Here is a 13,377-nt window from a genome sequence, read left to right as displayed (position 1 = left end):
GATAATGATGTAAAAAAAAAAAAAAACATAGTTTCCATCATAATGAAAAAATATTGATTTAAAATTAAATATTACTGGCACTTTTAGCATAATTCTGTTGTAAAAATTAAAAGCAATTATTCCAAGAAAAAAAACTGCTAAAACCTGCATTTATTATCATTATTACATTTAAATACCATGATAAAAACATAATTTGTAGCATTAGTTATTAAGAGCCACTGTGGAAGGTCCAAAGAGCCACTTGCAGTGGTGTCAAAAGTACACACATTTGTTACTTAAGTAGAAGTATAGATACTGCAGTTTAAAAACACTCTTAAAAGTTGAAGTATCAACTTGACCTCTTTACTCAAGTAAAAGTGAAAAAGTATGTGCTCCAAAAACTAGTTAAAGTATAAAAGTATAAAGTAACCTTTAAAAAAATGCCACTATATGAATTGAAAGCTTAATTTAAACACTGATTAGTTCTACATGGGGCCCAAGACACAACATAATCATTAACCCATTAGTCAAAGACAAAGTCACTCAAGGAGCATGTTCTCTCTCAAACTTTATTGGAATTAAATTCCAATAATAGTATTCAAGCCTGCAGAACTGCCAGAACATAAATGTGTGAGTTCCATCAAATACCTAAGGTCCTTTGGTGCAAAAACATTCTATGTAGTTTGTGTGGGGAGGGAGAGAGAGAGAGAGAGAGAGAGCTATAGAATAGCTAACCAATGAGTGTTTGCGTTATATGACTCATCCAATTACACTAGTTCTCACTAGGTGTGGATGGCGCCAACGATCTGCATTGGATGGCGCACATTACGTGAAATAAATATTTATTAATTTTAAACTGAAGCCAAGAGTAACGAGTAACGTTTGTTTTAAAAATGTAAGGAATAGAAAGTACAGATACTTGTGTGAAAATGTAATGAGTAAAAGTAAGAAGTAGGAAGAAAAATAAGTAATGGAGTAAAGTATAGATACCTAAAAAGTGTACTTAAGTACAGTAACGAAGTATTTGTACTTCGTTTCTTGACACCTCTGGCCACAGGTTGCAGACCCCCGATCTACTGGATTGAGACCTGGTGACTGTTGAGGCCGTTTGAGGGCAGTAAGTTTGCTGCCATGCTGAAGAAACCAGGTTGAGTTGATCTGAGCCTTGAGACGCGATGGGTCGTCCTGCTGGATGCAGCCATCAGTAGGCGGTCATGGAGAACATAATCAGCAGCAATACTCAGGTGTTTAAACAAAGCTCAGGTAGAAGTGAGCGGTCTAAAGGGTGCCAGATATTCAAACATGGTATTGCACAACCAATGAAACTGGGCTCTTTTTTTAAAGTGGTCTGCGTGCTGCACAAGTCTGCCTGTTTCCCCGTGAGTTCCAGCCGCTCGCTCTGCCCATTCTGGTGGTTCAGGTGCAGTTCATTAAAAATATGCATTTTTAGCCCGAATTCAGACAGAAACCAGAGGTGGGACTGTTGGGAGCTGAGGTGTGTGGAGGTTTGACTGATATTTACAGTCATGTAATGTTATGTTATTTACATGACCTTTCTTTATGACATTTGAGTTGTAACTGCAACTCCTATCTATATCTATATATCTTTATCTATATATATATATATTTTTTTTTTTTTGAAGATTGGTGGTACGTCAACCCGGTTGGGACACGGAAGGGGGTGCACGTCTAAAAACGTTTGGGAACCCCTGAGTTAGAGCATAGTTTGTGGAGTTATAATTGTCCCTTCATAAAAATAAAAAATAAAAATAGTTGTCCTGTGCCTCTAGGTAAATGTATCAAGACTTGAGCTTTCATCTTCTTTTAAAGGGGTGTTCGTAATCAGTCTCTCCAGTTTTGTGTTGAATTTGCTGTCCATGTAAAGAACACTATCAGGCTTTGCTGGAAATACATTTACTGTTAATTAAATATAGGTTTTATAACCCCCTCAAAATGTATAACATTTTTTCATATTGAATTTTCTAAAACTACCATGATACAAGACCTCACTATAAATGTTAAAATCTAGAGGAACATGGATGGATACATGGCTGCAAACAAATCTGTTCAGTCTGAGCCAAGTTCCTTTTTCTATAAAGTTAATTTGGAGTATCTGGATAAATTACCTTCAAATGCTTCCAGAGAAATGCCAAACTAGCAGCTCCCTCATCTAAAGAGGAGCCTTTAAGCCAATCAGAAACTGATCTTATTTTCTTGCCACAGACTGGACATCATGTTATTAAATTTAAGTATTGGGTCAATAAAAAGTAGATGGCGTTAGAACCCTTGAGACTGAATTGTAGCTACACACCTGTGACTGGCGGGAACAATAATCCAGAATAGCAGCAAGTTAGAAATCTTTATTTAATACTTATGAACAAACCAGAAAGAGCAGTAACTGTTAAAAAGGGTTAGCACTTTACTGCTAGTCAGTGTAACCCATAAAACCATCTGGACTGTCTGAGACAGAAACTTACTAAGTCTCAAGATGGACCAACTTGTCACAGTAAAAGCAAAGAGTGACCACGGTAGTAGCTTTAAAGGAAGAGAACGGTCACTGTAAGCCGGACTGGAGTTACAACTTTTAGAACATTTTTTTTAAATCTTTTTTCCAGTCCCACTGAAAAATTAAGAAACTATAATATAAACACAAAAAGGACTTGAACAAAGCAATGACTTGTGGAAGCAGCCTCAACTATAAGGATCATTTTAAAATGATGTAGGAACCAAAGAAAAACCTTGTAGGTAAAAACTCCTATAAAGCAAAACATTCAAGCTGCTCCAAGTGTCAGTTTTAATATTTAACATGTTTTCAACAAAGCCTGAGAAAAACCTTAAAACTTTCAAAACCAGTAGAACTGTCGCTATCCATTACACTTGTCAGTGTTTTGAAACTTGGATTAAAGCAAGAAAAGCCGACATGTGCTGATTGGCTACGCCTGAACAAAGACGCTGCTTAGGCCATGTCTTCGTCACCCTCTTCTTCAAACTCTCCCTCTTCTTCTGCGGTGGCCTCCTGATACTGCTGGTACTCGGACACCAGGTCGTTCATGTTGCTCTCAGCCTCGGTGAACTCCATCTCGTCCATGCCCTCGCCGGTGTACCTGTGACAACACAACTTTAGGATCTACACAACGCCCCAGCACACCAACGTGGCTCGCTGTGCTCTGCTCACCAGTGGAGGAAAGCTTTGCGGCGGAACATGGCGGTGAACTGCTCAGAGATGCGCTTGAACAGCTCCTGAATGGCTGTGCTGTTTCCAATGAAAGTGGCGGCCATCTTGAGGCCACGCGGTGGGATGTCACAGACCGCCGTCTTCACGTTGTTTGGGATCCACTCGACGAAGTAGCTGCTGTTCTTGTTCTGCACGTTCAGCATCTGCTCATCCACTTCTTTCATCGACATCCGGCCTCGGAAGATGGCAGCTACTGTGAGGTAGCGCCCGTGGCGAGGATCACAAGCTGCCATCATGTTTTTGGCATCAAACATCTGCATGGTGAGTTCAGGAACTGTCAGAGCCCTTGAAAAAACAGACATTCAGATGAAATTAAGATTTTTTTCAGCACGTGTTAGCAAGATAAAAAAGGTGGATTTGAGAGCCGCCTCTACCTGTACTGCTGGCTGCCTCGGCTCGTCAGCGGGGCAAAGCCTGGCATGAAGAAGTGCAATCTGGGGAACGGCACCATGTTGACGGCCAGTTTCCTCAGATCGGCGTTGAGCTGACCAGGGAAGCGCAAACAGGTGGTTACGCCGCTCATGGTGGCTGAGACCAGGTGGTTTAGATCACCGTAGGTGGGTGTGGTCAGCTTTAATGTACGGAAGCAGATGTCGTACAGAGCCTCGTTGTCAATGCAGAAGGTCTCGTCAGTGTTCTCGACCAGCTGGTGGACAGAGAGGGTGGCATTATAGGGCTCCACCACAGTGTCCGACACCTGTTAGGGGGAAAACAGGAAAACAAAGGAAACCATGACTATGGAACCTACTTTAACATTAGGAGGAAGCAGCAATTAGGCCCAGGTTTATACCTGAACATATTTGAATGCATGATATAAACCTTAGGTGAAGGCACAACGCTAAAAGTGTTCATGATGCGGTCTGGGTACTCCTCTCGGATCTTGCTGATTAGGAGCGTGCCCATGCCGGAGCCTGTGCCTCCTCCGAGGGAATGGGTGAGCTGGAAACCCTGCAGACAGTCGCAGCTCTCAGCCTCCTTTCTCACCACATCCAGAACCGAGTCCACTAGCTCAGCTCCTTCGGTGTAGTGGCCTTTAGCCCAGTTGTTACCAGCACCACTCTGGCCTGTTACACAAAATACCAAAAAGAAAAGTCAGCTTACTTTACAACAAATCACAAAGAGTTCATTGAGAAGACGGTTTAAGGGGCTTCCATGACTAGTAGTTTTAGTTAATGACATCTGTACAGATTTGCATCGTTTTCCACATTTCATGATTTGAGATATATTCTTTCAAACAAATGTAATGGTTATAGTAGCCCTTAGTTGCGGTCTACTGGTGGGTTGTATGTGTAAATCAACAGCATGTCTGCACGTTAACGTAAAGGTTTTATTTATCCAGCATGGCCTAACTTCTTCCTGTCTTAATCAAATCTGTTTAGATTTCCTTACATTTTATATGAATAGCTTTAAAGAAACATTTTCATTGCATGCATAAATTAAATAAGACTCCTTTGTTTCCAGTTCAGATGCCTCGTGTTTAACAAACTGCACTGCCTGGAAACATTGTATGTGGGAAAAGTTGAGGAATTCATAGTTGCGTTAATGTTTCGGTTTTGTGTAGCCGCCCTATATTGTGATTTGCCTTTCTTATTCAAAATAAAATGCTTACAGTAATATACTCACCAAAAACAAAATTGTCAGGTCTAAACACCTGCCCAAACGGACCAGACCTCACAGAGTCCATAGTGCCTGGCTCCAAGTCCACCAGCACAGCACGGGGGACATACTTTCCACCTAGGATTAGTGGAGGAGTACATAACATAAAAATGGCCTTGTCTTTTTGACAAGAGAGTTGGACAGGGTTTTTTTTTTTTTTTTTATAAAAAAATCTAGAAAGTTTCTGGGGGTACAAAGAAAAATATTAAATTAAAATCTATGCAGATATTAATTCTAAACGGTTTGCGGGACAAGAATCATGTACCATTCTCCCCATCAACTGTAATTACAAAAAAAGGCCAACCAAGTCAACATCGAGGAGAAAACCGTTAGCAACTGGTAGGCATGGTTCTAGGTCGTCATGGTAACGGTTGCTTAGTAGCCGTTGAATTCAAACTAGAGAATGCGAAGGCCCTCTGGCGAGCGGTAACGGTACAAAAACTTTTCCAGGAGATATTAAGTCACTTCGAGCTCCACTAAACTTCAGCGCATTAAAACAACGTCGAAACAAACCTGACGCCTCGTTGTAGTATACGTTGATCCGGTCCAGCTGCAGGTCACTATCTCCATGGTATGTCCCGGTTGGGTCAATGCCGTGTTCGTCACTGATCACCTCCCAGAACTAAAAACGAAAGAAAGAAAAAAAAAAAAAACGATTAGAATAATAATTTCAGCTGCCAGACTTACCAAAGGTAACATAAACCAACGGCTATCGTTAACTCTTTAGTTAACGGCTACGTTAGCTTTTTCTGTTTAGCTAGCTAACGGTAGTTTAACAGCCCGCACAAACTAAATATAACTTTTCACACGGCGTGCCAACGAATTTAACCTTCACTTTTACACATAAGTATTTCCAAACCTTCGCTCCAATCTGGTTGCCGCATTGGCCAGCCTGCAGATGAACAATTTCTCTCATTTTTATCAAAGTAAAGGCTTTCGGGTCGCTCCACGAACTGTCGATGTTGCGCTTTCTCTGCTACCAGGTCTCCCGCAAACGGACAGGGCGGGGACGTTGACCAACGGTTGACATATGGTACTCGCAACGCGATTGGATAAACAGGATTTCAGTCAACCCAGAAACGGCTTCTGATTGGTCAGTGTAACTTGGCTTCAAAACATCGATTGGAACGCGGGCGAAAGCGGACGGGGGAGTGGCACGAGCACCCGGTCACCTTGGTAACCAAAATTATACATTTAACAAGCTCTTTCGTGTTTTTTCTTGAGTGGTTTCCAGCAAAACGTGTTTAAAAACCAATTCCAATGGTGATTATTTGTTATTTTTTGAAAAAATGTTGATAGTGTGCTTGAATATTTAAAAAATCTGTAAACAATTTCTGTGTATTTGTATGTTTTTGATAGTTTGTTATTCCCAATACGTTCATGTATTATTTTATTTTTTTTAAATAAACAACAAATATCAAATATGTCTATGGCACGATCCATTCCATCAGCTCATTTGCGCATGCGTGAACATAACAACTTTCAAGAAGGCAATTTTTCGTCTTTCTGACTTTTGTATTCTTTGTTTTTTTTTCGGGGCGGGGTTTCTTTTTGTATATCTTTGTATTTTCGTAAATATTGCATATTCTAAAAGTGAAAAAACAGAAATACATAAAAAAAATAGCAATGATGTTTCTTTTTTTTAATGGCAAAAGTGTTTCCCAGTTGTGGTTAGGCAAATAAATAAATAACACAATTTTTTAAAGTACATAAAAAAACAGCTATAAACACATATAGGAGTATAGAAATGTATTTGATTTCGAATATTCTTCAGTTTTTCAGTCATTTATTTGATTTGCATATGTATTTGTGTATTTTGCACTTAATAAATGTATTGTAATAATGTATGCCTTGCCTTTGTTATGTGTTCTGTGTTTTATCCCTGTTTGTTTTTCTGTAAAAAAATAAACAATGTGGCTACTATAATGACGAGGTATTCTCTTGGTTATGATGTGTCCACCAGAAGGCGCTAAAATCTAAATTCATAATCTTAATAAACAAATTTTTAGCACAAGATTATTTGTGTTCAAGTTAAATATATAATTCTATAGTAATGTAGAGCTATATATATATATATATATATATATATATATAATAAATTATTTTTACCACTCCTGTTTGAACAAATAATAAAACTAATGGAGTGCATTCAGACACTACAGTTAAATGTTATGCAATAACATTTTCCCAGACTGCTCTAAGCATGTCCGATGAGGACGTCAAGCAATACAATGGATAGAATGTAAAACGCATCCACTTCTTACAGAAAAGTCTTCAGTATTTTCTATACGATGTAGTTTAGCATTCCATAAGGATTTAAACACCGCTGCCCACCTGAGCATTGCTGCGAACCTTGTCCACCATTGACGAGTATAGTTGGACTTGTGTTCTAATGGATACTTCCAGCACCGTGCGGCCAAGCTAAGATGATCTCAAGCTGGTTTGTCACACCTTACAATGAGTTCTCCGTCGTCTGGTGGCCTCCAAAGTCACCAGATCTCAGTCCAACGAAGCGCCTTTGGAAGGTGGAGGAACAGGAATTTCACCTGGTGACAAAATCTGGACAAATCTGTGAGGCAAGGCAAGGCAAATTCATTTGTATATCAGATTTCAGAACAAAGACAATGCAAAGTGCTTTACATGATTAAAATATAGGAAAATAAAACAGAATAAAAGCAAGTTGGAATAAAATGTAGAATGTCTGCTTCAGGCTGAACTGGTCGGCAGTCGAACTGTTTTTCTTTCTACCCAGTAATAAAACGCAGTGATGAGCGGACTGCGTTTTTGTTTTTGGGTACTTGCTACTTAAAGTAGCAAAGATGCTGGAAAGAAAGGAGAAAGAAATAAATGCAGCAGGACTACAGGGCAGCAATCACTCCCTACATGGTACCATCCCATCCCAGACTTGGCAGATATTATGTTTGTGTTTAGGATGCGTTCAAGGCACACCGTACATTAAAGATTACATTATATATGTTTAAATAATTACTCTGCTTTATTAATTAAACTGAATATCAATCCATACTGGCTAACCTGGAAAAGAAAGACATTACAGGGGAGCGTCTGTGTTCAAAAGATAATATTCTAATAATTATAGGCTACGTTATGTTTTTCTTGTGTTCCTACATTAACTTTTTTTTTTACAAGCCCAAGAAAAATATAAATAACTTTATTTCCTTATTTATTTGTTTATCTCTATTGTATTTATGTTCTAACACTGTACATTCTATAATGTTTATTATTGTTGCTGTTATTATTAGTTGTAGCTGAGGAGGCCAGTTTCAGTCGTGGAGTTGATGCAGAGGGACAACATAATGGCAGTCATAGGAGGAGGACGAGGAGGAGGAGGAGGAGGAGGAGGAAGAGGCAGTGCCAGGTACAGGTGCAGGGCTGGGTTGGTAACAGGTGTTTGCATTGAATCATATAAAACCTCCATGGACTGCAGTCCAAACCAAGGCTTTTTGACATCTCCTATAGCTAATAGACTGAATAGGTTGATCAATTTCAGGTCTAGCTTAAATTTGAAGGCACACCTGTAGTTAATAATTGCTTTATTATGATGAGCTGCTTGTTTAGTAAACTTTTATAAACGGTAAAGTAGTGTTTTTTGTTGTTGTTTTGCACCTTTCGGGGGGTGGCCCTTGGAGGTGTCCTTGCCCGGGGAGTAATTCAATGTAGGACCGCCACTGTAAACTGCAACATTAATATCCATGAGCTCAGGAGGCTTTGAGTCCCAGCCTGGGTCTTTTTGTATAGTGTTTATATCTTTTATCCTACTAGTTTCTCTCCAGGTAATCCAGTTCCTCCCACAGACCAAAGAAATGTACAGCATGTCAGGTCAGCCGATGTGTCCTGCAGTGGACAAGGTGTCCTCCGTCTATTTTTTGTTTTATATAAGAACAAGAAACAACATTTTTGACCACGTAGCTACCAGACAAGGTTACAACAATCAACCCCTTTAACTATTGTGAGTATTTTTAGGCTAATGCATCTTCTTCTTAATGCCTTTTTGATGATAAAACTAAAGCTCCGAGATTCGAACAGAAAAGTGAACATTTAGAAAATGTCAATCAAGAAGCTTTAGGCCACAGATGATTGCAACAAGAGAGGCTGTCCTCCTGAGTGTCACAGGTCAATCCAGAAGTCCCTGGAGTTGTTTTAACTCTGAAACCTTTTGACAAGTACGGAGAGTTAGCCTGGACCTCTGTTTATGTCAGAGGGCGATAACTTCCTGCCCACATTCCGATATTTGAACAGGTTTAGTTGTTATTGCACCACTTCCCCCTGTGTGAGTCATGCCTGCCCTTTGGAAACGTAAAACCAGGTCAGAGTAACGACAGAGTGAAGGATTAAGGGGTGGAGAAACAACGAGTCCATTGTGTTCATCAGAAAGCAGCATACAGTATTTGGTTCCCAAACTTTGGCAGAACCGTGTACAACGACGAGCGGCCACAATGGCTGCGCGCGTCCATGCGCGGGAATCACGTGGATTCTGTCGCCCCCTGGTGGTCAGTGACGTCAGAACAGTCCTTCCTGGGACAGAAAAACAACTTTTCTGCTCCAAGAAAGAAAGACACCTTAAACTTACCACTCCTGGCAAAATGTGGAATTAAAACAAGCAGGGGATAGTAACAAGTCAGCAAATAAATATAAATGAAAATGTTTACAGATTGATAAATAATGATGGTCAGTTGACTATAAAGTACGGTGTTGTGGGAGTTTTGGGTGGAATATTAAACAATAGTAACTGAGTTCCCATCTTTACTAAATGACGAGACGGTGGTATGACATTCCAGCACTTTTATTGAGAAACAGAGCAGAGATTCACATAGATGGAAAGTAATCGCACCCCACGGTTCCGCTGCAGTCTCTGTCTGCCCTGTCTCTGTCTGCCTCGCTTTTCGGGCTTCCCCTAATACTGCACCGTGGCCTTCCCATGAGACAAAACAAAGACAGTCTATCGTAAACAATCAGTATCCCTCAGCAGCTGCAGCATTTGGCCTTGCAATCAGAAAACAGTGGATCTTATACACAGACATCAGGTCTCCAGGCCTCCTCTGTCCGAGTGGTGTGAGGCCATAGTGACTTCAGAATAATAATTCTTATAACATTCCTCTCTTTTTTTTTTTTTTTTTTTTGATGATGGCGTCGTCAGCATCAAGACAAAACAAGATGACCCATCACTTGAAAATGTGAACAAAGCACAGAGGAACCATTTCTGTAAACTCGTAAAGTGGGACCCAAAGGGTTCCCGTGTTGGAACCGGGTAGTGCTGGAACTTTTAGTACAGATCAACATGAATGCTTCAAAGAGGTTTAACACACAAGATCAAAGATTTAGCTTTTGTCTACAATTTAGGATTCATCTAATTAGGTAAGGCCTGTTTTAGGTACCTATGCGCACATTATTTTAAAATTACATTAGACTATGGTAAGCTAAACCCTGTTCAGTAACCAAGGTCGAATCCGTCTACTCTTCACCCACCCTGTAAAACCCCTTACTTGGTTCTCCATTTACCATTCCCATGGACAATCATCCATGACTTTCATACCTTACAAATCCAGGAGTACCACTGAGGGGCATCAGAGGGCAGGCTGGGTCTTTGTCATCAGAAAAATTCATCCTATCTAAAAGATGACAAAAACTGATTTGACCCCAGGTGAAATCACGCTCTCGGCCAATCTGAGCCTGAAACCCCTGTATTGAATCTAAGTCTTATCATTACCAGCTAATATTAAAGGATCTTTAGAGCCAATCCGATCCTGGTTCTTCCTATATCAAATCAAAAGGTGCATAAACCATAGATCCTTGTGTGTCTGAAGCAAACAGTTTCCATTTTTTACCCCATAAAACCATATTGATCAAAGTGATGTAACATTAAAGTGTAGATCTCATAACACAAAAAAATCAAACATGTGAGTCAGTGGAACAGAGCAGTTAAACAAATAGCAACACAATATGAGAAGAGTTCTAAACGTCAAGAACGCAAAGTTAAGAAAGCCTTCAGGCCATTCAGGCACAAAGCAGAAAATAATCTAATCGCGCTTAGGGTCTCTTCAGGCAACTCCTCCCGTTGAAGAATAAGGAATCAGAGTTCTCTGGCTTCTTCATCCCCAGTCCTCTTCTGGTTCCTCCATGCAGGCTGGACGATTGAGCAGGATGGTAATAAGTGTTCAGTTCTGGATGGGCACTAAGCATTTTATTTTGCATTTCTCTCTAATAAAACACTTTGTGAAGATGGTCTGCAGACACGAGTCCTTGTTCCCACTAGAGAACAGAAACAAGGTGTAATTAGTGTTCTTATCAAAACCCCTTTCATGTGTCATTTATTAAAACATTCTTCAAGCACTTTCACATTCAAGATATTTCTGTGCACAATTATTTAGCTTTCAGAATTCTGCAATTTAATTATTAATTAAAATAGTAATCTTTAAGTTCAAATGTATATGCAGTAAATTCTCAACAGAATGCTTTCAATGTGTGTCTTAACTGTTGTTGTCTGACAGTTGAAGTTCTCTGCAACATAATTTCATCAACATATTCATTTCATGACATTTCCCAATTATTTTAAAAAACCCAACTGAGAAAAAGAAAGCCTTTCCATGTGAAAGCCTTTTCCCTCTTTCTCTCTTTTTTTTTTTTTTTAAAGAAAGCGAGGTGCTGTTCTGCACAGAAAAGACAAAATATTTACACCATGCTGTTACTGTTCAAGGACGCCATGGTTCTACAAACAAAGCAATGAGAGAGAACAGGAGCTTTTGAAAACGCTCTAACATTGTAGAACAACTAAAGCTACTTAAGCAAATCAGAATTAGTTCCCAAATTAATCCTAAAATAAAGTAAACCTTACATTGTGATTATTTATTTATTTATTTATCTTCTTAAACTGAGGATTAAGGACTTTTATTAAGAAGTTCTTGGGTGAACGCATCTCTGCGTTCCTATTTGTCTAGGCCTCTGCAATCTGATCTATGATCTATGTATTCTGAGTGCCTGGTCAGGAAGGGTTAAGGTTCTCTGAAGCGTTCTGTTTTCATCAACCCTGAAAACCCAGAACCCTTTACAGTCAGTGTTAGGTGTCAGGTAACCTGTGGGACCACCTTGTCGTCCCTCTGGTTCCACCAGCTGTGTCAAGTCCACAGCAGCTCGTCCTGGGTGCCATGCCCCAGGGGTCTCCACACCCCCCTGTGTGGAACGTCTCTCATTGTAAGGATCTCACCTTATGTCCCGTTCAAAACAGGAGTTCCAATGTGGGGTGTCTTTGCTGCTTTAATGTTCCTCAGAGAAAACCTTCATTCATTGATATCACCTTCAAGCTGTTACCCTTTTATCATCACAGCCCCCCAACCATCCTGACCAGATCCAAAGTGTCCCCATAATCTAATCTAATTAATTACTTATTTTTTGTATGTAAGACAATAACCATTAAATTATCCCGATCTAAAACCCCTCAGGTTAACAGGTTAACTGGTTAAAAAGACTTTTGAGTTATTTGTGTTCTAGTTGAAAGATATTAAATCTCCATAAATATTGTAACCATTGTACCCTGATGCTTTAATCCTAAATTTACCCATGTTAGTTAGTAGGATGTGTCATTATGCTAATTTTACTGCAACATTACCCATTTTAGCCAGTAACCTTTTCTTTGCGTTTTATTGATGCCTGCCAGAGTAGCAGAAATCAGCTTACACTAAGATGTTCATTAAATGAAATGCTATTTAAAAGTTCAGATTACTCTACCTATATAGTGAAAACTAATTAATTCATTTATTTATTAAACTGTTGATATAATACCCACTTAATTTATTAAGTTGCTCCATGATTCCATCAAGGTGCTTCTTTAAAAGTTTTCACCTTTACATAATCTTAATGTGTTTCGTAATGTGTGTTTTGTTTTAATTGTGTACAACAAAATCTGAAGTGAAATGCATGAAGTCGTGTCTGCAGAACTCATCTGTGTTTGTTGTCGAAGGTTGTCCGATGCCTCAGTCATAGTCCTTCAATGTCCATTTCCAGTCCAATGTCTAAATTCAGCAGCCAAACATTCTCCTTTCCTTCAAGAGTCCATCCTCCAGTCCTCATGCCTGCAAACAGAATGAATTCTGCCAGCATTTTTTGCCAAAGAAAACGCTCCATAGGTTGAAAAGAAATTACAGCAAAACAGTCACAAACATTTTAACTACAGTGTTCCCTCTAACATGACAAACATAAAAGAAACAAAAGGATAAAAAATAAATCAAACTTTGTCTCTGACAAAATAAAACTCAAAACTGGATCAGGCTGAAGTCAATGACATCACCTTTAGTCCTTGTCCCAAGGATCAGCCCCCAGGCCAGAACACACAGACCCAGCCTCGCCATAAACATTCAGATGTTTACATCATGGTCAGATTTGTTTATCATATCTATTGTCCTTCTCAGGTTATACTGTCCCTCTGAGGTTCGCCTCAGCGCAGCATAACTAATAAAATCAGATGATTTTTTTACTGATGACGCGTGTAACGTGGC

At 39.5% G+C, this 13,377-nt stretch overlaps 1 protein-coding gene across 1 annotated transcript; it reads right to left on the bottom strand.

Moving 5' to 3' along the window:
- Positions 1–2,590: 2,590 nt before the first annotated feature.
- Positions 2,591–5,960, bottom strand: LOC118564490 (tubulin beta-4B chain-like). Its single transcript, XM_036142692.1, has 7 exons — positions 5,730–5,960; positions 5,384–5,492; positions 4,838–4,948; positions 4,034–4,278; positions 3,589–3,911; positions 3,155–3,499; positions 2,591–3,083 (listed from the first exon to the last, which is right to left on the bottom strand). The coding sequence occupies exons 1-7, from the start codon at positions 5,784–5,786 to the stop codon at positions 2,936–2,938; spliced, it is 1,338 nt and encodes a 445-aa protein (XP_035998585.1). The 5' UTR covers positions 5,787–5,960; the 3' UTR covers positions 2,591–2,935.
- Positions 5,961–13,377: the final 7,417 nt, after the last annotated feature.

This window comes from Fundulus heteroclitus, chromosome 1 (assembly GCF_011125445.2).
Source record: "Fundulus heteroclitus isolate FHET01 chromosome 1, MU-UCD_Fhet_4.1, whole genome shotgun sequence".
Lineage (NCBI taxonomy): Eukaryota > Metazoa > Chordata > Actinopteri > Cyprinodontiformes > Fundulidae > Fundulus > Fundulus heteroclitus.
This window is presented reverse-complemented; position numbering and strand designations above follow the sequence as displayed.

What these genes read in the sequence shown, in the direction of transcription:
- LOC118564490 (XM_036142692.1), bottom strand. Translation starts at nt 5,786, where the DNA reads ATGAGAGAAATTGTTCATCTGCAGGCTGGCCAATGCGGCAACCAGATT. An exon ending in ACCTGACAATTTTGTTTTTG is followed by an intron (nt 4,279 to 4,837) that starts GTGAGTATATTA and finishes TTTGTGTAACAG; the next exon opens with GCCAGAGTGGTGCTGGTAAC. An exon ending in GCGTTGTGCCTTCACCTAAG is followed by an intron (nt 3,912 to 4,033) that starts GTTTATATCATG and finishes TCCCCCTAACAG; the next exon opens with GTGTCGGACACTGTGGTGGA.